Source organism: Podarcis pityusensis (genome assembly GCF_964106645.2).
Source record: "Podarcis pityusensis genome assembly, chromosome: 12".
Classification (NCBI taxonomy): Eukaryota; Metazoa; Chordata; class Lepidosauria; order Squamata; family Lacertidae; genus Podarcis; species Podarcis pityusensis.
The window spans coordinates 46802362-46825095 of record NC_138037.1 but is presented as its reverse complement, the minus strand read 5'-3'; the positions used below and the strand labels follow the sequence as shown (position 1 = coordinate 46825095).

The following is a 22734-nucleotide window of genomic DNA, read 5'->3' as shown; positions in this document are numbered from 1 at the left end:
CAGAGGCACAGCAACAGCCTCCAAACAGCAGCATCCTTGGGGGTGGGGGACAAGGAAGAGCTGCTTTTAGGATTGTACTTGAGGCCACCAACGCCTTGGAGGCTTTCTCGTTTAATTAAAAAAGGATGACTCAAATCAGAGGAGAGACTCCTCTTATGCCCGGATGGGAATCCCGGGATAAATCTGCGGCCATTTGCCCCTGCAACGGCGGCATCCCGCCGGCAGGTGGCGCGGCACCCGCCGCCTCCTCCCCGTTTCCCGCCAAAGTCAAAAGCAGCCGCTTCCCTCCGGCGAAGTTTTGTCTATGGTTCATGTAAATATATATATCATGACGTAGGCGGGGTGTTCGTTTGGGGAAAAGGCAACGCCCCTTCTTAGCCTGCCTGTGGCTCGAAGTTAGAAAAAAGCTCCGCTTCCTTCTGCGCCGGCGCGGGGCTGGTAGGAACCAAGTGTAGCCGGAACTTAAGTTTCTAGAGCGTGTCGGGCGGAAAGGTGGGGGGGGTTTCCGCCGGACTCCCCGTCGAGGAACGCGGCGGGCGTGATGTCGCGCGTGGGGCTGCTGTGTCGGTTGGGCTCGCGGCTGCTGGCTTCGGGAGCGGGGATTCGGAGCGGGTACGTGGGGGGGGGGGGTTCGTGCGCGCGCCCCTGCTCTCAACCGTCGCCGGGCGCTGGTTTCCCCCTCACAGACACCCACCCCGTGACCCCAAATAAGGGGCTCCCGTTCCCTCAGGCAGAAGTTCCACAGGTGAAGGCGGGCTCCCCTCTCCGCACGACTCAGGGGTTGGGGGGGTGGAACGCAAGCTTTACCTGTTGGGTTTCTGCCGGTTAAACGCAGCAAGGGGAAAATGTGGAGAGTTTCGTTGAAGCTTTTTGGAACCAGTGTTGGAAACTTGAGATAGGAAAGCTGGGAGCTAAAGGGCACCTGGAACCTGGGTTATGGTCGACTGTCTAGGCGCGCCTTTTTTATATATAACAAAGCTGAAAATGAACGAACTGCAGCTAAAATATTGTGTTCCTTTTTTCACATGGTCCAGTCCTTCCCCTCCCCCCCCCCCCTATTATTCCCAAGAGAGTCTCTTCTCCAGTCTTCAGAGAGGAGCTGGAAGTGAGGAGGCAGAAAAAAGCTCCCCCTTTCCTTCCACTCTGCAGTTTTAATCTGAAATCTTAGGCGCAGGAGTTCAGAAACTGCTTGCGCTAATGAAATGCCCTGTCGCAAAATGCGCCTAGGACAATGGGAGTTTCGAAAGACTGCTTGAAACTCACTTTCCGAAAGTGCATATTGGGTTTTTTCTCCCCAACATGTTGAGAGGGGGAGAGGAAGGGTGTGCACCTGTAGTAATTTGTGGTGCTCTACTTTTCTAAGTTGTGGACAGGGCATCAGACGGTGGTTTCATACCACAACCACCGCACATCTATGCTGTGGGGTTAATATTTTTCTCTTGCCCCATGCTCCGTGCCTTTGTGGTTGCTTTGTTTTACTGGGGCAAGGGAGAAAGGGAAAAAAGCTGTGCAGTATGTGAATAAGGATACAGTGGTACCTCGGGTTACATACGCTTCAGGTTACATACGCTTCGGGTTACAGACTCCGCTAACCCAGAAATATTACCTCGGGTTAAGAACTTGGCTTCAGGATGAGAACAGAAATAGTACTCTGGCAGCAGGAGGCCCCATTGGCTAAAGTGGTGCTTCAGGTTAAGAACAGTTTCAGGTTAAGAACGGACCTCTGGAACGAATTAAGTACTTAACCCGAGGTATCACTGTATATGTCACTGCACTGTGAGAAGTGAGGTTACAGGGAACCAGGCAGAGGGCCTTCTCAGTAGTGGTGACCACCCTGTGGAAGGCCCTCCCATCAGATATCAAGGAGATAAATAGCTATACAACTTTTAGAAGACGTCTGAAAGCAACTCTGTATAGGGAAGTTTTCAGTAGTTGATGTCCCACTGTGTTTTTATATTTGTTGGAAACTGCCCTGGGTGACTGGGGTGACCCAATCAGGTGGGCAAAGTACAAATAATAATATTTTTATTATTACTACTAGCAGGGAACCAGACCGATTTTCAGGAGCCTGACACGTAAACAAGTCTCTTATGACAACATATACAGTACTAGAGTTGGGCGATGCTGGGTTTTCAGCATCGCGGTGTATCACCAGCCAAACATAGTTCTTTGGCGATATACTGTGATGTTGAAAAAAGCTGCGTTGGCCCCAGCTGGCAAGATGCTGTGTGAAACTGCCATAGTTCTCATTGTGGGAGCTGAGGTGCTTTCACCCCAGCACCTCGCAGGCTGTGGCCAATATAGCTGGCCCCAGCCTGCTGCTCAGCCGGGGGGCAGAAATGCTCCTGCCCCCAGCGGAGCCAGCCTTGAATCCCCTGTCACTTGTGCATGACTGGCAGGGGACTCAGGGCTCCTTGGCCAAGGTCTGCTGGGGGCGAGAGAGCCTCTGCCCTCAGCGGAGCCAGCCCCAAGTCCCCTGTCACTCACAAGCAGTGCAAGCGGGGGCAGGGGGCAGGGATCTCTCAGCTGGGAAGCTGAGAGCAGCCGGATCCGGATCCTACTCGCATGCAAGCAATAGTGGGCTTGGAGCTCTCTCAGTTGGGGAGGGAGAGCACTTTAACGGAGCCCCCATCCTGCCGCTGGCTTCTGCGAGCTGGTATCGGTTCAGGGGCTCCATAAAACTACAGTGGTACCTCGGGTTAAGTACTTAATTCGTTCCGGAGGTCTGTTCTTAACCTGAAACTGTTCTTAACCTGAAGCACCACTTTAGCTAATGGGGCCTCCTGCTGCCACTGCGCCGCCGGAGCACGATTTCTGTTCTTATCCTGAAGCAAAGTTCTTAACCTGAAGCACTATTTCTGGGTTAGCGGAGTCTGTAACCTGAAGCGTATGTAACCCGAGGTACCACTGTACTTGGCTGAGGCAAGGGCAGCAGCGTGCTCCTCAGCCCAAGCAGTTTAAAGAAGTGAAGGAAGGAAAAGGCTGTATTCATCTTGATTCTCCCTCTGCCAGGGCAGAGTGCGATGGTGGTTTCAACAGTGGTATATCACTGGTGAAACCACCGCTACTTGAGTCCCTCTGCTTTCAGCTCTCAGTTTGTTTCTCCCTCAGCACACTGGGCACTGGAGGCAGAGAGACTCAAGAGTGGTGATGGTTTCACCAGCGATATACCACTGAGTGAAGCTGTCATTGCGGTCTGCCCCCACATACTAGTCCAGTATCAGTATATCCTGTATCAATATATCCTGTGATCAATATATTGCTCAGGCCTAGCATATACTTATTTTGAAACCTGTGTTTTATTCCCTTCCTTGGTTAAATTGTGATGTGTGAAGGGAACTCTTAAGATGTATGCTATTGTATCAGTTGGTGTTTTGCAACTACATTGGTTTGCTTATATGGCCCTAAGCCTGGGACCATTTTCTCTGTTAGCCAATGAAAAGGTATTGTTCTGGCAACTGTAGGTGACTGGGGTAGAGTTGGGCACTTCACATCAGAGGGTTCTTCAACTATTACAGTATAGCCTGCTGCCTCAGGTAAAGAGAACCTGTCTGTCCACCTTAATAAAGCAGTGTTTCTCCTTGAAATTGCACCATAGATTTAGCTTATTATATTGGCTGCATAATGCTCTCCAAGGAACTTTGAATATTTTTGTAAGTCTGCTGCTTTCCCATTTGCCAATTTACTAAATATGTTCCCATCAGCAATTCTTTCTGCCTTTCTTACAATCTCATTATCAGCCTACAACAGTTAGGGTAATGCACTTCATTCTTCCATTTCTGCAATGTCAGTTGGGTCGCAGCCCACATGCTTTGGAAAGTTTTAACATAAAAGTGTTTATAAGGCATTCAAAAATTCTAGTTAACTCCCATCCTGCTGTCCTTTAATATGCTTGTGAAACATGTTAGTGTAATGTTCTGGAGAGCATGATTATTTGCTAAGGCTGCTCAACATGCTTTGTAATTCTGCATTTGGCATCTCAACCAGAGCCTTCAACATTGATAATCAACTCTTTAGTTTGAATCTTTTAAACTGTTATAGTAGTCATCAGATCCCTTCTCTTCCTGTCCTTGCTTTTGGGGCATGTGCTGCAGGTGTTTGCCAGTCTGGGATTATTATTTTTGCCTACCTTTATTTATGCTTGGCAATACCTTGAAGATAACTGGGTATCAGAACTGAGAATTGGGAAAGGCAATTGTGCATATCTCGTTTTCTAAACCATTTTTATCTTCTGTTTGATAGTGGTCTGTGGTGTGTCACAGCTAGGCACATTACTGACAATTCCACATGGTGGGATGAGCACCTTTCAAAAGAGAATTTCGAGTTCCTTAAGAAGTATACAGCGGAAGAATTCAAAGCTCAAACAGCCAGTAAACTCTGTCCACTAAAAGATGAACCCTGGCCTTTGCATCCATGGGAGCCAGGTTTGTATATGACAGGTTGGGAAGCAAAAGCAAACCTGTGTCCAGTACTTGAGCCTGTATTTGGATTCCTTAAAACACAAATGCTTTTAAAATCAGTGAGCTGGATTCTAGTCCATTAAGGAAGCAGCACATGTAGGACGTAAGAGTTATTTTCCCTTGCACCCAGCGCATGTGTGTAAACATTCAGCATGCCAGGCCATTATGAGAATTGGGAAGTTCCTATCAATTATTATTATTATTAGGCAGCCCTGTATCAGGAAGTTTTTAATGTTTAATGTTTTACTATGTTTTTATATGTGCTGTAAGCCACTCACAGTGGCCGGGGAAACCCAACCAGATGGGCGGGGTATAAATAGTAAAATAATAATAATAATAATAATAATTATTATTATTATTATTATTATTATTATTATTAGTATTATTAGTATTATTCCAGATAGCCTTTTCTTTTTTCATTCCCCACCTGCAAGGACCACATGTTCCAAATCTGTAGTCCCTGACTAAATGAATCTATACTGGCTGGGAATATGGAATACATGCACAATCCTTTTGTTCCTTATTGTAGTGCCTATGTGAATACCTGCATGTGCATAACACAGGGGAAAGGGCTCTGTCATGCCACAAAGGGATCCCTCTGTACTCGGGTATTGGGTCTCCAGTGGATTTGATTGAACCCTTTGTTTTTCAGGTGTTGTCCACACTTAGTTTCCCAGAACTTTTTCTTCATGGACAGCTCCCTGCCCTGCCACTTCCAGTCCATCCCATCTGCCTTCTGGGCAGAATGCCAGGTTCTAAGAAGGATGGCGCAGCCACTGCTCTTGCCCTTTGCGGCTGATGCTCCCATCATTTTTCACAGGCATGCCATGAATCACCTGAATGAAGCTTGTAGACCACTGGTGGTCTGTGGACCGCAATTAGGAAACACTCACAAAAGGTCATTTAATATTAAGTTGCAACCAAAGTCCCTTTCATTCACTCGGCTTTGGTACTAATCTGCCAAAAATACATAGCCTGTATGCAAAAATAAATATTTGTTTGCTTTTTACTCCTATGATGGGCCCCTCTTATGAGTAAAAAGCAGGCTAGTACTAGTAAGCAAATGGGGGGGAGGGTGATCCCAGCTAGAAGCTTCTTTCTTTGTAGTCAATATGGAAGCAGAGTGCTCTGTCCCTCTTTCACCAGCCACTACACACATTTGAGGAAATTCTATGTGCTCACCTGTATGGAACACCTGGCTGCCATTGGCTAAATAGTTCAAGGGACTGCTTTCACTTTTAAACACAGGTTCTAAAAGAGTTGGACTTATTGCAGTAAAGTTGGGGATGATGCCATTGTGGACCAAGAAAGGTGAAAGAGTGCCTGTCACATTACTTCAGGTAAGGCAAATATTAGTCTTTAAAAACCACGATAGGTTGAAGAAAATAACATGCAGCCTGTCTTCTAGGTTGCATATTTAGGATCTGGGCACTATCCTAACTAAACAGCTCCGTTAGTTGTAGCAGCATAATGGAACTTCCTTGCCCCCTCCTCCCCTGTGCCCCTTGCAGGCTTGTGAAATCTGTTTTGGCTCTTGTTTGGTTTTGCTAGAACTCTGAAGTCCAATAATCAGAGCTGGATGCAAAATAAGTATTGAGGTGGAGCCAGACACAAAATACGGCTTAATAAACAAGACCTGGTTGCCTCCTTTCCCTCTTACCCCATGAACAATAACCTGAGATTACCTGCAGATACAAGTGCACATCTACAGTCAATGCAGTTCTCTGGAACTGGGCATTATAGAAAGGTGTCCTTATTCATGTTTATTCTTCTGAACTGTTGGCTGTGCTATATCTTGTTGTTGGTTTTAAAATTATAGTTTACTATGTTGTTAGGTACCTTGAGGCCATTCACGGTGAAAGGTTGGGTATAAATTTTAAAAATAGATGCTGACTTTCAGTTCCCCTTTATAAAGGTTAAAGGTTGCAGTACTGCACTGTGTACAGCATCTGACTATTGATTCATTGTTGTTTGTATAAGAAGGAAATTAAGCACTTGAAGCTGGAAGGGTTATTTCCAAGGGCTTACCTGAGACTGAATTAGCAAATCCCTATTAGATGATTTATATAACGATGTTACACTTCAAGTGTTTAATTTCCTTCTTATTTGTCCTGTATTTAAGATTTTGGTGTAGTTTGGATGCATTCCTGGTCTGTTGACTCTAATAAACAAATGGTGATGAGGATGTTATTATTCAACAAAATATGTATACGGGTTTTGAGATTACTTTTACCATTCTGTGTTGGCTCTTTTTCCTTGAAGGTTAGAGACTGCCATGTATTAAAGCATATACCGAAGGAAGAAATGGGCAGAAAAGATCCCTTTCTGCTTGTTGGAGGAAGAAATGTTTCACAGTTTTATGTAAGTCTACTGTGTTGCTTTTTGTGATAGAGTTATCAGTTTTCATCAACTTCTTCTATAGAGTGCATTTTGGTGTGTGGTGTGCCTCTATAGTTAAAAGTCTGCCTTTTTTATTGTTTAAAAAAATGCTCGCATGCATCACTGTTTGCTGTCATTTCTTGAAAATGTGATTTATCCCTACTCTTGACCATTCTCTGAAGGCAGAGGATTTTTGCATGGGGGACATGGGGAGGAGGATTCCCTGGTCCCGAATGGGGTAACTGTGCCCCTAAAGGGCCAAGTGTGCAGCCTGGGAGTCATTATGGACTCTCAGCTGTCCATGGAGGCACAGGTCAATTCTATGTCAAGGTTGTCTACCAGCTCCATCTGCTATACCAGCTGAGACCCTCCCAGCCTGTGCCTTGTCTCGCCAGAGTGGTACATGCTCTGGTTATCTCCCGCTTGGACTACTGCAAGGTGCTTAATGTGGGACTGCCTTTGAAGGAAACTACAACTAATCCAGAATGCGGCTGCCAGACTGATGGCTGTGAGTGGCTGCTGGGACCATATAACACTGTTCCTAAAAGATTTCCATTTCCGGGCACAATTAAAAGTGTTGGTGCTGACCAGTAAATCCCTTAATGTCTTCAGGCCTGAATACCTAAAGGAATACCCACATTGCTGAGGCAAGTGGAGGATTCAGTCCTGCTGGGTGCTGCTTAAACATGCAGTTGGAAAGGGGAAAAAGGAGGCACAGCATGTCCTTCTTCTGGCCTCTCCCCTCCTGATTGCAACATTTCCCCCTTCATTTAGGTGTACTATGTATTCTCCAATTCTCTGCTTCCTTTTCTTCCCACGTGCATGTGCAGGCCTTGGCTTTTTAGCTCCTACGCAGCTTCTTTCCCATTTATCCTTGGACAGAAACACAGGGCTAATTGAGACAGAAGGCTTTGGTTTCTAGGGAGGCATCATCATCATCATCATCATTAGCTTGAGAGGAGGGGGGGGACTGCCAAAGGTGGAGGGGGAAGAATTTCCCCCCACCCTGTTCAGCCTCCTTTTAATAATTTTTCTTTCCTGTTTAAGAAAGCAAGCATGCTACCTTCCTGTGGGGAAAAAAAATCCAAGTCACCCTTTATACCAAAACATACACGATGGACGTAAATAACTATTCCAGCAGATATGTGCCAGTCTAGAGCATCTGTAGTGAGACACAGACCATGCATGGAACCATTCATTGTTTCCACTGTTTTTAATTTGTGTGGGGTTTTAGTTATTGTTGTTGTTTGTTTTTATTGAGGGAAGGGAGATGTGTCTGGGAGGGGAGGAGCTGGGAGAGCAAGGAGGCTCCCAATCACTGTGGTTCAGGGTAGGAGGATGTGGTTTGGCAGGTGGAACAGGCCAGGTAAGGGGCACACGGCACAGGCAGTACCTAGTAACAGTGAAGGCAGCAAGGAAGGCATACTTTTCTTCCCTCGTTGTGTCTTCTTGGTGGCATCCGGCAAAGCTTTTCCAGGTAGTGTGGGGTCTTTTACACTCCGACTGAACCAGCGGTAGCTTGCTATGACTTGTTTGCAAAGCATTTTAAGGATCACATCACTTGCATCCACTGGGATGATGATGACGATGATTACTATTATTATTATTTAGTTCGCTGTTATAGCAGATGGATCTCATGGGATGTCCAGAGAAAATGTGTGGGATATAAGAAAGTTAATTGTTATTAAGCTTTCCCCCCCTCATTTTTAGCAACTGTTCTCATTTACAAATTTGAATCTACAAATTTACAAAAGCTACGTGCATCTAAGTTTATAGTATAACTGGGACATAGATGTTTCATGCCCCAGCTCATTGGGTAAATGTTATGTTTGTGAACTGCACACATAAGTTAAAGCATCCTGTCATTTTTAAGTACACTTAATATAGTCAATAAATTGTTCCAGAAATTGAAAGGATTACCTGAGCCTGTCAGATGTCTTGATGAAATGTTCTTTCTTGTGTTAGATGTTGTAGAAAGCTGGAATCAGATACGTGGAGACAACCTAAAAAGCTTTTGCATCTAGTGGCTATCTTTTCATTTCTTTAATTATTATTACAGTGGACCTTCGGGTAACATAATCCTCAGGTTGCTAATGCAGCAACCCCAGAAGTGTATACTTCTGGGTTTCGCCGTGCGCACATGCGCAGAAGCGCTCAATTGTGCCGAGTGCATGCACAGAAGGGCACCTCTGGTTATGAAGTTTTCGGGATGTGGCCGGGCCTCCGGAACGGATCCCATTCGTAACCGGAGGTACCACTGTATTTATTTTAATTCTACTAAGAGTTTATTATATCTTCATTCAGACCTTTCCCCTTATTTTTACTTGCTGCTCTAAAAGAGCATCCATAGATACTGGTTATAAATTCTTTTAATGTATATATGTGTCGTAGGATAATTTTTTACATGTTTTAAAGTTGTTGCACCAAGGACAAATACATTTGTTATCTAAATATAACAGTTTTCAAAGGATTGTCTAAGAAATTAGCTATGTTTTATTGTAGAAACTCAACACTCCTATCCTAAATGCATTCTTTGAAAATAAGTTCCAGGGACCATCGTGGAGCTTACTGTAATGACGTGTTCTTAGGACTGGATTTTAATTATTTTTATAGTAGTCATTTGTGTGTGAGAGAGAGAATCTCAGGAAGTTGACACTAAGAAGTATTTTAACCTTCGTCTATAAAACAGTATTATAAAGGTTTATCAATTTTATGCAGTTTGCACACAAAATGATAAGCAGGGGGCGTTTTCAGGTGGGGCACATTTTTGCTGCTGTATAACCTTAAAATTGTCCTTTGAACTCCTCTGAAAGTTCAGGAAGGCACTTTCATTGGGGAAAAGGAAAACTGCAGATAACTTCTACAACACTGACCACCTGACAGATGGTGATTATCCAAGTGTGTCGCTCCTGTCAGTCATGTAAATTGCTTTCTAGGGGAATCCATTTAAAGCACAAAACTCTGCAATACGGCTTCTTGCATTTTCAGTTTTCATTCATTTTATTTCTGTTTAGTTGATAGGTTGAGAGAGAGAGAGACTCAAGGGCAATTTCAGAATTAATCCACTATAAACCACTTATAAACTATGCTTCCTATGTGTTTGGTTAATAATGAAGTATCCTTGTGCTAAAGATTATAGACTCTAGTATGGTGAATTAAAATTAAAAACTTGCAAGACTTAGTTCTTTCACCATTTTCATTCTGGCTCTGCGGTTGTCCATGCTTTATTGAACCTTTACGCTTCGGCAAATTTTTAAATATTATTCTTCATGTAAAACTTTGTGGTATTAGGTTATTATTTAAAAAGTCTCCATATTATAATCACACACTTTTCAAAATTTGGTTTCTAGCCACGGTTTTAATGCCCTAAATTATCGTTAATCTCAACTATAGCTACCTTCATAAACTAGGCTTTGAAGTTGCTGTGTTTTACTAGGGCATAGTTTAGAATAAGCATAGCCTGTCTGGGATCAGACAGAATACTAAGTTGTGTTTAGTTGAAAAAGGAAGCAAAAGCTTTCCAAACTCCTTGTGGCTGCGCTGGGGGGTAGTGGGTAGCCCACAAGCCTAAGGCTTTCACAGAGGCATTCCTGTATCACAAAACAAGGCCACATTTTGTCTTGTGTAGTTAATAAAAGGTGGATTTAGACAAGGGAAACCTGGTTTGAAATCCCCACAGCCTTAAAGCTCATTGGCTGACCTTGGGCAACCAGTGTGTCTCCTCCTAACCTAATTCACAGTTTTTGTGAGGATAAAATGGGGCAGAAAGCTGGAGAACATATCTGCCATCCTGAGCTCCAGTTTCTTTCTATGATTTTTTTCCTATGCTTGATTATGCATTGTAATAAAATAAAAAAATTTTTTAATAATAAATGATAACAACAACCACTTCTTTAAAACTAAAGATTTTGAACAGATGTGTCTAGGATCACACACTGTGATACAATTATGAGACAGAGACTCTGAATTTTATCAAGAAGCAAGTCCTTAAAACCACACAATTGGCATACATTTTAAATTGTTTGAAGCGTTTGAGGATTTTCAGTGTAAAGAATCTAATTTCTTAATATTTCTCTCGTTGCTCTGGGTTGCATTTCTTACAGAAAGGGACGGCTATGATGGAGTTGTGCAGAACAGTTGGCATCCCGCCAAAGGAGAAGATTTCAACGTTTAGAGTGTCTGAAAATGCCCTCATTAAGCCAGGTAATCCATGCAGAATGAAGAACCGCGGAATATAATTTTGCACAATATTTTCTCTTGGTAGATCAGAGCCATAGTGCAGATCTGACAAGGTTTTGAAGTCCCAGGGTAAAATGGAGCAAATCCTATGTATATAAAAAGTCGAATATTATAACCATACATTTCCCACAGAGAAAGTCATGTGATCCGAAATGGCTGCTACCTTTTTTAAAAGCTTTCTTAGAGATAAAGATATTTTTGTTTTGTTTTGTGGAGGGTGTTCCAATCAGGGGAACAGGGAGGGAGGCCATTTTTGATGCCTCCCCCTGCAGGAACAAAGGGAATTGCTAAAAATTGCATCCTTCACCATGGCATGACATGAATCACTCTGGGCCCATCGCAGCACTCAAAAAATGCCTGATTATTATTATTAAGACATTATTAAGACATCTGAAGGCAGCCCTGTTTAGGGAAGTTTTTAATATTTAATGCTGTATTGTTTTTAACACTTGATTGGGAGCCACCCAGGGTGGCGGGGGAAACTCAGCCTGATGGGCGGGGTATAAATAATAAATTGTTGTTGTTGTTGTTGTTGTTGTTGTTGTTGTTGTTGTTGTTGTTAAGACTTTGTCCAAACAAATAATGATAATAGGCTTAACTTGATTACCTTCCTTCCCCACCAGGTACTCCCCTGTATGCTGCTCACTTCCGTCCTGGACAATATGTGGATGTCACTGCAAAAACGTAAGTTTCCCCCTGTAGCTATTTATGCGCTAGGATGTTTTTAACCACTTTATTTTAGATAGTTATTAGACTTTGAAGACGAATGCACAAAGCGATTTACAAGAAAATATTAAAACAAAAAGTATTAATAAGCCAGAGAAATAAAATAAAACGAGGGAAATGTTTTCCAAAGCCACTGGAATTTTTCTTTTGTGGTATACTTGGAGCTTATGCCTGAATCAGGCAGAAAAAGAAAAACTGCTCCCTGAGTGTGACCGCATACACACACACACACACACTTGGTTGTGATGAAATTGCTTTTCGATTTTTATCCCTTGAAAAGGACTATTTTTAGCTGTGAAGATAATTCATGGTATTTCTTTTAAAAGCAAGAATGAAATAAAAACAGACCATCCAGATGAAATGTTTAAGTAGACACTTGGTCTTGTGACACCAGGGATTACGCCGATTGATTAAAGTTGACAGAGCTGTCTTCTTTGAAGTTTGCTTCCTTCAGTTCGTGAATCTCTTTAAAAAATAATAATTTTATTTATTATTTTCATTTATATACATTTCAGTAGTAGTTTAACAGTAAATCAAACATTTCAAAACTCGACTACCTTATTCCTCTGGCAATTTCATTATAGTTTTTGTTGAATGCTGAGGTGTCTATTTTCAGGACTCTCAATAATTTTTATAATTGTATTTTTAAAATCAACAGCAACAACAACAAACTATTTTAATGTTATATGTTAAATTGTTATTACGCTCCCTGGGACCTTAGGGTGAATAAGTAATAAATTAAATTAAGAACAAGAACAAGAACTGGAATTTACTTCTGAATAAACCTGCATATGATTGTGATGAAAGTCCTTAACGTTTTCCATACAAGAAGCTCTTGAAAGACAATGCCTTATATGGTGATCATTTTTTAATTCTAAAGTCTAAATGCAGCTGCATACTTTCTGTCTTAATAGACCATTGAGTAGCAGTCTGAAAATTACAGGTTAAATAAACATGTTTGTGCTGTTCTACTTTGCTTAAAACAAATGCTGTTGAAATATGTACATAAGATATTTCTGTAATGGTAGGTAATTATGCTGACAACTAAAGAAATTATCATGTTTTATAGGCAACTTTGCCTTTTTTCTGTATTTGAGTATTTCCTATACCTCTAAAGCAAATTGATTTATGCTTAATTTATACTCAAGAAAATGTCGTTTTGGCAACATAATTTTATTAATTGCACCCATCTTGGGAGAAAGGAGTACATACTCTAAACAATGGGTTGTTTTAGATTAAATCAATTGAGCTTGTTTGTTACACTTTACTACCACTAAAAAAGTTGAATTTAAGTTATTTATTTCTAACCTGCCCCATTGAGACCTGTGGGACTAGAATCTAACTTAGTCTGCATCCAACCTAGTGTATTGCTTAGTCTGGGTAGTTAAAGAGCTTTTCATTTGGAAGGTTTGGAATCCTCAATGGCCCACTATGACATTTTTCTTTTGCAAAATACTCCTTTCCAAAACCATCCTGCATCTGTTCTGATCTTAACTCCATTGTAGAAAATTCAAATGTCCAGGCCAGTGGTAGTCTACGTGGTGCCTTCAACTCCTTATCATTGGTCATGCTAGCAAAGGCTTGATCTAGGCCTGCCTTAGATTTTGGAAAGATGAGCTTTATTTGTTGATCATTGGTTGACATCTGCTGCATGATAGCATTAAGTGTGAACCCATTGATTCTGCTGAGACCCTTCAGTGGCTTTCATTATCATCCACTAAGATACCCTTTCAAGCTGATTTATAGGACCGTGGACGCTGTTCTATGGTGGTTCTGCTTCTACTTCACTGGGAGGCTTCCAAAGGTGATCTGGTCTACTGGGACTTGCATGCGGGATCCTCCTGAAGTAGATTCCATGCTTTAACATTGCAAGCAAGTCTTGTTTTATGTGGCTTACATCAACTTTTTCAAATCAAATCAAATCCGTTTATTGTGAGGACCATGCCTGTACACAAACATTAACACAACAATAGTTAAAAAATATTAAAATTCATTACATACTACGCCAACAAAACCTTCATCCCACAAAATAGAAAGAGAGGGAAAACAAGCAACGAGTTAAACAGACGATGAAGGGGTCTTTACATTGTCATCCATAAATCTTTCCCTGGCTTTCATGGCCTTCATCACAAAAACCGCTACCACATGGGTAATACGTGGGTTTGCATCAACTAACAAAAATTTTACTCTATCTTCAGGATTGGTTATAGAGTTGGGTATAATTTGCAGCAATGCGTCTCTAAAGCCCGAGTAGATGGGGCAATAGAGGAGGTAATGTGTAAGATCCTCTTTAATTTTCATAAGGCAAGGGCATAAACGATGTTCTACTGGGGTTTTTGTGAATCTACCGGTCAGATATGCAGTTGGCAGTGTTTGAAACCGTGCCATAGTGAAAGCTCTCCGAAGGGTGGGATCAGTGATCTCCACCAAGTAGTTGGCACAGATTTTGACTGCTTTTACTCGGGGAAACCAGTAGGAAAACCCAGAGTTTTTTATCTTTGTGGAGTCCAAAAAGGCGTCTTTTTCAAAGATCCATTCCCGAACTTTATCAGGGCTCCACAATTTAAGGGTATTAAACTCAGGTAGATTGTATCTGGATAGGATATCTAGTAGGTTTTTATGCCAAGTAGTATTATTTTGTAATGATACAAAGGCTTGTTTAGCCAATAAGGTGTTCGGGGCATCTGTGAGGTTGGTGAAAAAACGCAGGAATCTTAAGTGGGCCCTGGCAGACACAGAAGGTAATCCTACTTCCACTCTTAGGAGAGCTGCCGGAGTACTCTGAGGGAGGCCTAGAATTCTTCTGAGGTAAAAATTTTGGAAGATTTCAAGCCGTTCTAACAGCTTCTGATTCCATCCCCAGAGTTCTACTCCATATAGCATCTGGGGAATCACTTTTCCAACAAAAGCTTTTAGTGCCGGGATCACCAGTTGCCCTCCCCTCGAATAAAAAAAGCTGAGCAGAGCACCGTTTGTCCTACGTGTTAGAAGGGCTACAGTCTTGAAGTGGGCAAGCCAGCTAGATGTAGCTTGGAAAGTGATACCAAGATATTTAAAAAAAAGACACTGTTCAATTTTGTGTTCATCTAAAGACCATCTAAATGTGTGGCGAGCTCTAGTAAATACCACAATTTTTGTTTTGTCATAATTTATCTTTAGAGAGTTTTGGGAACAATAAGCTGCGAGCCCCTCCAGCATGCTATGTAGGCCCCTTCGAGTAAGTGCCATGACAGCCATGTCATCAGCATATAGTAATATATTCAGGTGTTTGCCTTCCAAGGCAGGAGCTGATGACTTATACTTTGCCATATGTTGAACAACGTCATTTATATAGAAATTAAAGAGGAACGGCGCTAACAAACAGCCCTGTTTAACCCCTTTCCCCAGTGGCAGTGGGTCAGTATAGTTGCCTGACATCCCAGTTCTGATTTTAACTGTGGTGTCTGAATGTAACTTTTTATTTATGCACTAGTCTGGTTGTCATAGGTGGCCAGGACTTAAATGCAGGTGGGAGAGTGAGCTGGCTGAGGAGAGAGGAAGAGCTCTGTTCTTTCTCTGCATGAAGCATTGAAACCAAGTGGACTGAAGGAGCATGCAGCATAGAATTGCAGCTTCCGATCCTTCCTCTGCCAGCTGCCTGCAATCTTGGATCTTTGGGGGGGGGGGGGCTTCTTTGCAAGGGTGACTTACTCCCAGGGAAGTCTGCAAAGGACGCATGCGCCTTTCTATCTGCCATACAGAGGCATTTTTGAACAGCATTCTGTAAGTGCCTTGTACTGAAACTGCAATCCATGTATTGGGGAAATTACCTTTTTCAAGTGGGTTATTTCAAAACTGGCCTTATCTGCTTTAGACTTGGCAAAGGCTTCCAAGGAGTCATGAGAAGATGGGGTTTTAAAGGTCAGCCTGCTTCCCATGGCCAGACTAAAACACACAGGAGACCTGGAGCCATTTCCAATAGCGTAAGTATTCTTAATAATAATAATAATAATAATAATAATAATAATATAATTTATTATTTGTACCCCGCCCATCTCGCTGGGTTTCCCCAGACACTCTGGGTGGCTTCCAACAAAGATTAAAAATACATCAAAATGTCACACATTAAAAACTTTCCTGAACTGAGTTACTATGACTTTGTCATTACAAAAAGACAAGTGTTTAGAAAAAAGTTTCTTCCAGTGAATGTAAACATTTCATTACACAATGAGCTCTCTCCATTGAACAGTTTATTGGGATCCTACATAGTGAGCATGAACCAAATCAATAAAACTTTGAAGTAAATGTGCATAGGTGTCAAGATTCTTTTTTTAAGTAGTACTTATGGCATGTTGTTAACACAATACCTGCTTTGGTTTTGATGCTGAATCTTACTTTATCTTATTTTACTCTTGTTCACATGCCATAGAAGAGCATTTCCATGGTCGATGCCTAACTTGTATTTCGTATTTTTGAGACAGAAGGTTGCAAGAGTTTTCAAGGGAAAGAAAATGCCAGGGCGGATGGGAAACGTCTTCAGCACAACGGTGGGACTAAAGGTGAGGCTTATGAATGTGCAATAAAGATGAGGTGCGTGTCCTTTATTTGCCCCTTTGATAAAGTAGCTTTCTAGTGCATAATCACCCTCACGTAATAGCGAACATCATGTTTTCTTCTTAAGTATCAAAGAGAGACGGCCACTGCTGTTAACATGGAGGTGGAATAAGGGCCTTTCCCTCCCTCTCCGCCTCTTCCTTGCCTGCTGACAGCAGCATTGCTTCAGGGCAGGGGGAGAAAGAGGACTTCCCTGACCTGCACTGGCCACTGATGGAGCTGGGGAAAGGGGACTTGAAATCGCCGGAGGTGGTGACCCTGCCACTGTTGATGCACAAGTCAAAGTACCAAAGTGCCTCCTCAGTACTCAGTGCAGCCCGGCCTGCTTGACAAGTGAGGCACAGTTTGTCTGGGAATGCTGATGGTGCTGTTCTGTTGCTATGTAAAGAGGAGCCGTATTTTCTTTCCCCCACAACATATGAAAGTCTGCAGAAAGACGCTGCAGTTAGCACAGCAAGTAATTTTTAAAACCACCACAGAATGTTTTGGTTTCAATTTGGTCGTTTTAATCTTTCAGGTGTGGCGGATCAGTGTGAAGCACAATATCATTTATGTACACGGTTGTGTTCCAGGTCATAAAAACTGTTTAGTAAAGGTAAGTTTGGCTTCGAACTGTTGGATAATGTGGCAACACAGTGCATTCAATGACTGCTTTGGTCAGCCTTGATTTTATTGTTTCTTCCACCTTGTGCCATGTGCATGAATGTGTTGTGCTTTGTTTCCCAAGCTGGTGCCTTCCAGATGTTTTGGACTTCCGTTCCCATCATTCCCAACAAGTGGCCATACTGGCTAGAGGTGATGGATGTTGTAGTCCAGAACATCTGGAAGGTGTCAGGTTGGGCAAAGAACTCTTTTTAAATTGCAAAAAAAGCTCCTTACATTGTGAATGGATACTGGCAAGCATTGAAAGCTGTCACAGAAGAATACAAAGTGATGTTTCATTGGTTGGCCAGGTAAGACCTTTGCAAAGGAGCCTGTTAACAAGCAGGATATCTCTCTCTCTCTCTCTCTCTCTCTCTCTCTCTCTCTTTTACATTATCATTTTTAATTTGGTACTGTGGCACGAGCTAGAAAAAAAAATGGCGATTGCCAGATTAAGCAGAATAAAAATATTAAAAGTAATAGTGTGCCATTTTGCTCCTGCCCTACAGTTTGTTATGTTCAATTTTCATCATGATCCCTCATGCCAAAGGCTGTGATTTTTCATCTATCTTCACTTGAGCTCATCATGTAGGATATATATGCTATGGAAATGCTGGACTTCATTGCAGACTGTGCTGCCTCTGGCTGTTGTAACCTAATTTGATGGGAAATTGTGGTGCATTTAATTTTGACTATGCTCAGAATGTAATTGGGGCATATCTCCCCCCCCCCCCAAATCTAAAGCACGTTTTGTAATTAAAACAAGGAAACATAGGATTGGGAAATGGTGGACACACAAACTCACAAGGGACAGTTTCTTCACTCTTGCAGGGTGCTTTTTCCTCCATGACCCTTAGCCTAGGAGCAGTTGAGAGCAAAGAAGTCTTGCAGCATTCAGTGTCCCTAGCCCTTTGATATCTAACATTTTTACTGAGGCAAAAAGATTCCAGTCTTGCTCACTTTGGGAAAAGGTACTTTTTTTGCTACGTAAGTGTCTTGCATCTTGTTACTGTTCGTGCAAAGTACTGATTCAGCCTGGAGCTCTGCTAAACTGCAAAGTGGTCTGTGACTTCACCCTACTTCTAAGCATTAAGCTTGCTACATGCTCAAGCAATTTTTGCGGATTATGTTCTGCTGAGCTGTACCTGTAGCTGTTCAAACTTGAGACCTCTGCTATCAGTAGCACAGCGTCTTGTATGTACGTTTCCCTAGGTGTCTGCAAGGCATTAATTTACTGTTTTGCAAAACCATGACCCAAAACCCATTTTAAACAGTTGAATACCTATGCCCCATTTCTAAACACATACCTGCTGTGTGATCTTTTTTAGTTTTTTTTTTTTTTTTTTTTTTAAGAAAAAGCTGTAATTTAGAAAGAACAAGGAGCATGGCAAAACAAGTCTCTTTGTGCGTGTCTACCTGGAAACACTGATGGTGTTGGCACACACACACACACACACACACACACACACACTTTGTCAATACTTTATTATCTATTTTGGTTGGTTGACATTAATGCAGATATTAAATCAAAGGAATTGGTAACATTTGTGCTTGTAGCCAGGCTGACCATTTCACGATTAAACACATTGTGGGAAAGCTGAGCCCCTCCCCAAATTCATTTATCTAAAGGATAACCAGGCTCATTCCCCCCCCCCCATGACATGCAACAAATAAAAGACCCTACAAGGCACCCACTCATCAGTGTTCCCTCCAATTGTCTCTTAAAGGACAGCAAGAGAGAGACTCTGTTGTATGTGCTCATTCCTCTGGAGCACATTAATTTAATAACCATGAGATGAGCTCGTCTTATGGGTTGATATCTAGTTATAGAACAGGAAGCAGAGTATAGTAATAGATGGACACTTCTCACAGTGGGGGAAACTGAGAAGTGGGAGTCCTCTGGTCATCCGTATAAGGATCAATGTTCTTTAACCTGCTCATGAATCATCCGTGAAGAGCAGTGAAGTGGCCACATTTGCAGATGACCGCAGATCATTTGAGTGTCATTCTTTAATGCTATAGGTTGTCTTAAAACAATCTAAATAATTAGCTCTGTATATAAAAGATGAAATGTTTCATAGGTGGCTTTTTTTCTTCTGTGCTCTCAAAAAAAAATTTTTTTCTATTAGGAGGAAAAATGATTAAAAAAAAATTTTTGCCCCCACTCCAAGGTTTCCCCCCCAGGCTTTCACATCTCTACAACTACCTCTCTGATCTTTCTTTTCTTGTCCTCTCTGTCACATTATGTCTAATGACAAACTTCTTTCCTCCCAAGTTCTCATCTCACATTACACTTTCCTTATCTAGTTAGTCCAACTGGTGCTCTGAGCAATAGCTTTGTGTTTTGAATCCTAAATGAATTTTTGCCCACTTTTCATTATCAACCCCTCTTGCACTTGTTGTGTTTTAGGTCAAGGATTCGGCTCTACCAGCTTACAAAGATGACAGCAAGAATTTACCATTCCCAACTTATTTCGCTGATGGCGAAGAGCAGCTGTCTGATGAGTTGTTTGATGAGGACATTTTTCAGTTCACTGAGCCCTCCATAACATTCACTTAACTATTGACATCCTGAGGTGCAGGCAGGCTTCCCATCAAAAATATTGGTCCGAAGACGCAAAGCAGGAAAATCTTCCCCCGAAAAGGTATCATCTGGCACCAACCTGCCCACATGACTCTGGACAACAATTTTTGTTAAGAGTTTTCTTCATCGCAACAGATGTCAAAGGATGATAAGCAAAGAAACAGTGACACAGCTGATTGACACTTTCAAAAAATAACTCAAAACCTTCCAAACTGATAATACATGTGTGTGTTTATATTTAGTGTATATTTACCTCTATCGTGTTATGAAACAGATACGTGTGTCTGGTTTTTTCCTTTCTTCAGCAGAAAATTAGCTGTTGTTAATTGCTTAATATAAAAAATATCACTTTTTAAGTTTATTCTGCCCTGTGCGTGAGCAGTTTGGAGACACACAGGCTATGCGTGGTTCAAGAGACCTTGTCACCTACATCGTAGGAAGCCCCACACTCCCAGTGGTGGCTTCCTTGGCTGTCCCTACTACAGCAGATCTGACAGCCAGCAAGACGAGTCGCTTTTTTTAATGGCGCATCTGTATTGGCATCGGCTGTCGAGAGTTGCTGAAGGGAAACCCACAGAGAAGGTAGATCCAGTGTGTGCTGTTCACATATATCTACATAAACAAAGCCAGGGATCTTCGCATATTCAACAACAAGGGTGCAATGAATAAGAGTGGTAGAGAATTTCTTTGCAATTTCTCCCAGTTCAGACTGAAGTATATATGGTGCTCTGTGTTTTCAGAAACTTAACACAATCTTGTGAGCAATTCCCCTCTTCTGATGTCCCCTAGCAACAAGAGCAGGGAAAGAGTTTTAAAAAACAACAGTTGTCAAGTTTGCCTGTTTGCAGTTCACTCTTAAGTGCTTCAGATGGCAATCCTGGCTACCCTCAATTACCTGAAGATTGCACTCATACGAGAGAAAGCAATTGTTCTCCATCAGTGCTCATCTCTAACTCCCAAATCTGTCACATTAATAAATGTCCAAGCTGTCTACTTTGATTTGGAGTTGTACTGTGCCTTTTCACTGAGATACAATACCATATCAACCACCGTTATCCTTTCCTATCAAAGTGCACGTTTTTAATGCAAGTTAGTAACTAATTATTTCACATGAGGTCCTCTATCTTATTTAAAAAAATAATTGCTTGTTTATAAGCATGATGAGATTTTAATTTTTAAAAAAATACATTTTAAATCCCACATATTAAATACAAATTATGTTTTGAAAGTATATTCCTAATCTATTAATCTAAAATGAAGACCCCCCCCCATATCGTTTGATGCCATTGTTATTTTGGAATATTAGTGTTAATTAATGAGATTTCGCAGCCATGTCCCATAACAGCAAGCCGCCTGCCCCCCAGTTAACTCTGAATATGTTGACTTCCAAATCTTTCTTATTAGCAGATACAACATATATAGTCATAAGGGTGATAATTGTTTAAAAGCATTATCTGCTGGCCTGTAATGATGTAAGGTGGAATAGGATGATGACTTGAAAAAGTGGAACTCTGATGTAACAGAGTTGCTTCCCAGCAAGGATTGAACTAGAACTCCCATCAACTCCTGCAAGCATGACCAATGGTTCAGGATGATGGGAGTTGTAGTCTGGAGTGCACCATGTTGACTACCTGCATAGTATATCCTTGCTCAATGCTAAGAGGTTTGCTTTCTTGTTTTCTGGCAGCTCCATGTAATCTCCCTGTAATTTACTATATTTTATCTGCTGTACTATATTTTGCCTCTCTGCTGTTTCCATTCCTTGGTTTCGGAAAGTATAAAAATGTCATTGGAGTTGCTTCTGCAATGTATAAAAGTGATAAACGTTGAGCAAGATAGAGATCTGGTGGGCCAAAAGCTTTGATCAAGCAAGCAATATTCTGTACTGGATCACATGTTGCCATACAGAAGTCAAGAGCAGCAGAAAAGTTAAGTCAATACTGGGGCTTACACTGAGATTTTCACTGCCACCAACTGCTGTATTTCATTCCCAACTACACTCAGTCATCTTTGAGCCTGGCCTGGTTCACGTGGCACACTGAACCATAGGTTTAAAACAAACTATGGCTTAATGCGAATGAGCATCAGGGTAGTACCCCTCATCTGCCACACTGCAGAGGAAACAAGTCAGAGTCTGACGTGGCCCAAACTTAGGCACATAGTTCATTCCCCCCCCCCCCAACAAATGGCAAGTGCTAGTGATTGGTTGGTATTTGCTTCCTACAAAAAAAGAAACTGGTTCAGACAACAGAACAATCTGAATTCTGGCTTGTTTGTGGCACAGCAACAGAAAAAAATGGAGGTGTACCATGGAAAACTTAGTGCTGGTGCATATTAAACCAGAGCTTAATTTATACCGTGGTGTAACAAGATGTGGCAAACTGGACCAATATTAGGAACATGAGACGAGCCTACTGGATCAGGCCAATGTCCTCTCTATACTCTGTCCTCCTCACAGTGGCCGACAAGATGCTGTGGGAAGCCTGCAAGTTGGATGTGAGGGTAACAGCATTTCTAGCAACTGGTATTCAAAGGCATAAACGTTGCAGCTATTCTGTTGTCTTCTCTTAGATGTAGTCTGGATCAAGTATGCTATCTCTCATCCTAAACCTTTGTCAGGTTGTCTTTAGATTTCTCCAATGCCTGCCAGTCTCTTGACTTCACATACTGTGCTTCCCTTCCAGAGCTGAGAACAAGTACTTGCTGTTGACAGTTCCATGCACATTGTAGACAGGCAAAATTTTCAGAGCTGATAACGGCTTAATAATAAAAAGGCTGCATCAGGAAGCCTAAATAGCCCTCCTTTATTCCGTTGTGGTAATTGGCAGCCACATATTCAGGTTTTAATTTCTTGCCCCAAAATGAGACAGGGAAGTGTCTGTGGATTGATGTTTGCCACCCTGGTTGGTTTTTCCTTCCTCTCATCTTGGAGTGAACCTTTTGCATTTGCCTTCGAGTCTAGATTATGGGCGTGTTGATATTGGATTGAGGAAGGCCCTTCCATCGCCCTTAGCTAATTGTAATTCTTGCAAACACTGCTAATCCTGGCAGTCAAGCACTCAGTGACTCCCGGCAAGCAATTTATTTCTTGCTGCCTCTCAGTTTTGGAGA

The 22734-nt window shown here is 42.0% G+C and overlaps 1 protein-coding gene across 1 annotated transcript; it reads left to right on the top strand.

Annotated features, from left to right (window-relative positions):
* Positions 1-477: 477 nt before the first annotated feature.
* MRPL3 (mitochondrial ribosomal protein L3) lies at positions 478-20622 on the top strand. Its single transcript, XM_080975050.1, has 10 exons — positions 478-612; positions 4243-4424; positions 5709-5800; positions 6723-6821; positions 10943-11042; positions 11702-11762; positions 15658-15766; positions 16265-16342; positions 16915-16992; positions 19450-20622. The coding sequence occupies exons 1-10, from the start codon at positions 542-544 to the stop codon at positions 19597-19599; spliced, it is 1020 nt and encodes a 339-aa protein (XP_080831176.1). The 5' UTR covers positions 478-541; the 3' UTR covers positions 19600-20622.
* The last annotated feature ends 2112 nt before the right edge of the window (positions 20623-22734 follow it).

Coding starts and splice junctions, on each gene's coding strand:
- MRPL3 (XM_080975050.1), top strand. CDS start 542: ATGTCGCGCGTGGGGCTGCTGTGTCGGTTGGGCTCGCGGCTGCTGGCT. Junction 11,763..15,657: donor GTGGATGTCACTGCAAAAAC/GTAAGTTTCCCC, acceptor TATCTGCTTTAG/ACTTGGCAAAGGCTTCCAAG. Junction 15,767..16,264: donor CTGGAGCCATTTCCAATAGC/GTAAGTATTCTT, acceptor TTTTTGAGACAG/AAGGTTGCAAGAGTTTTCAA.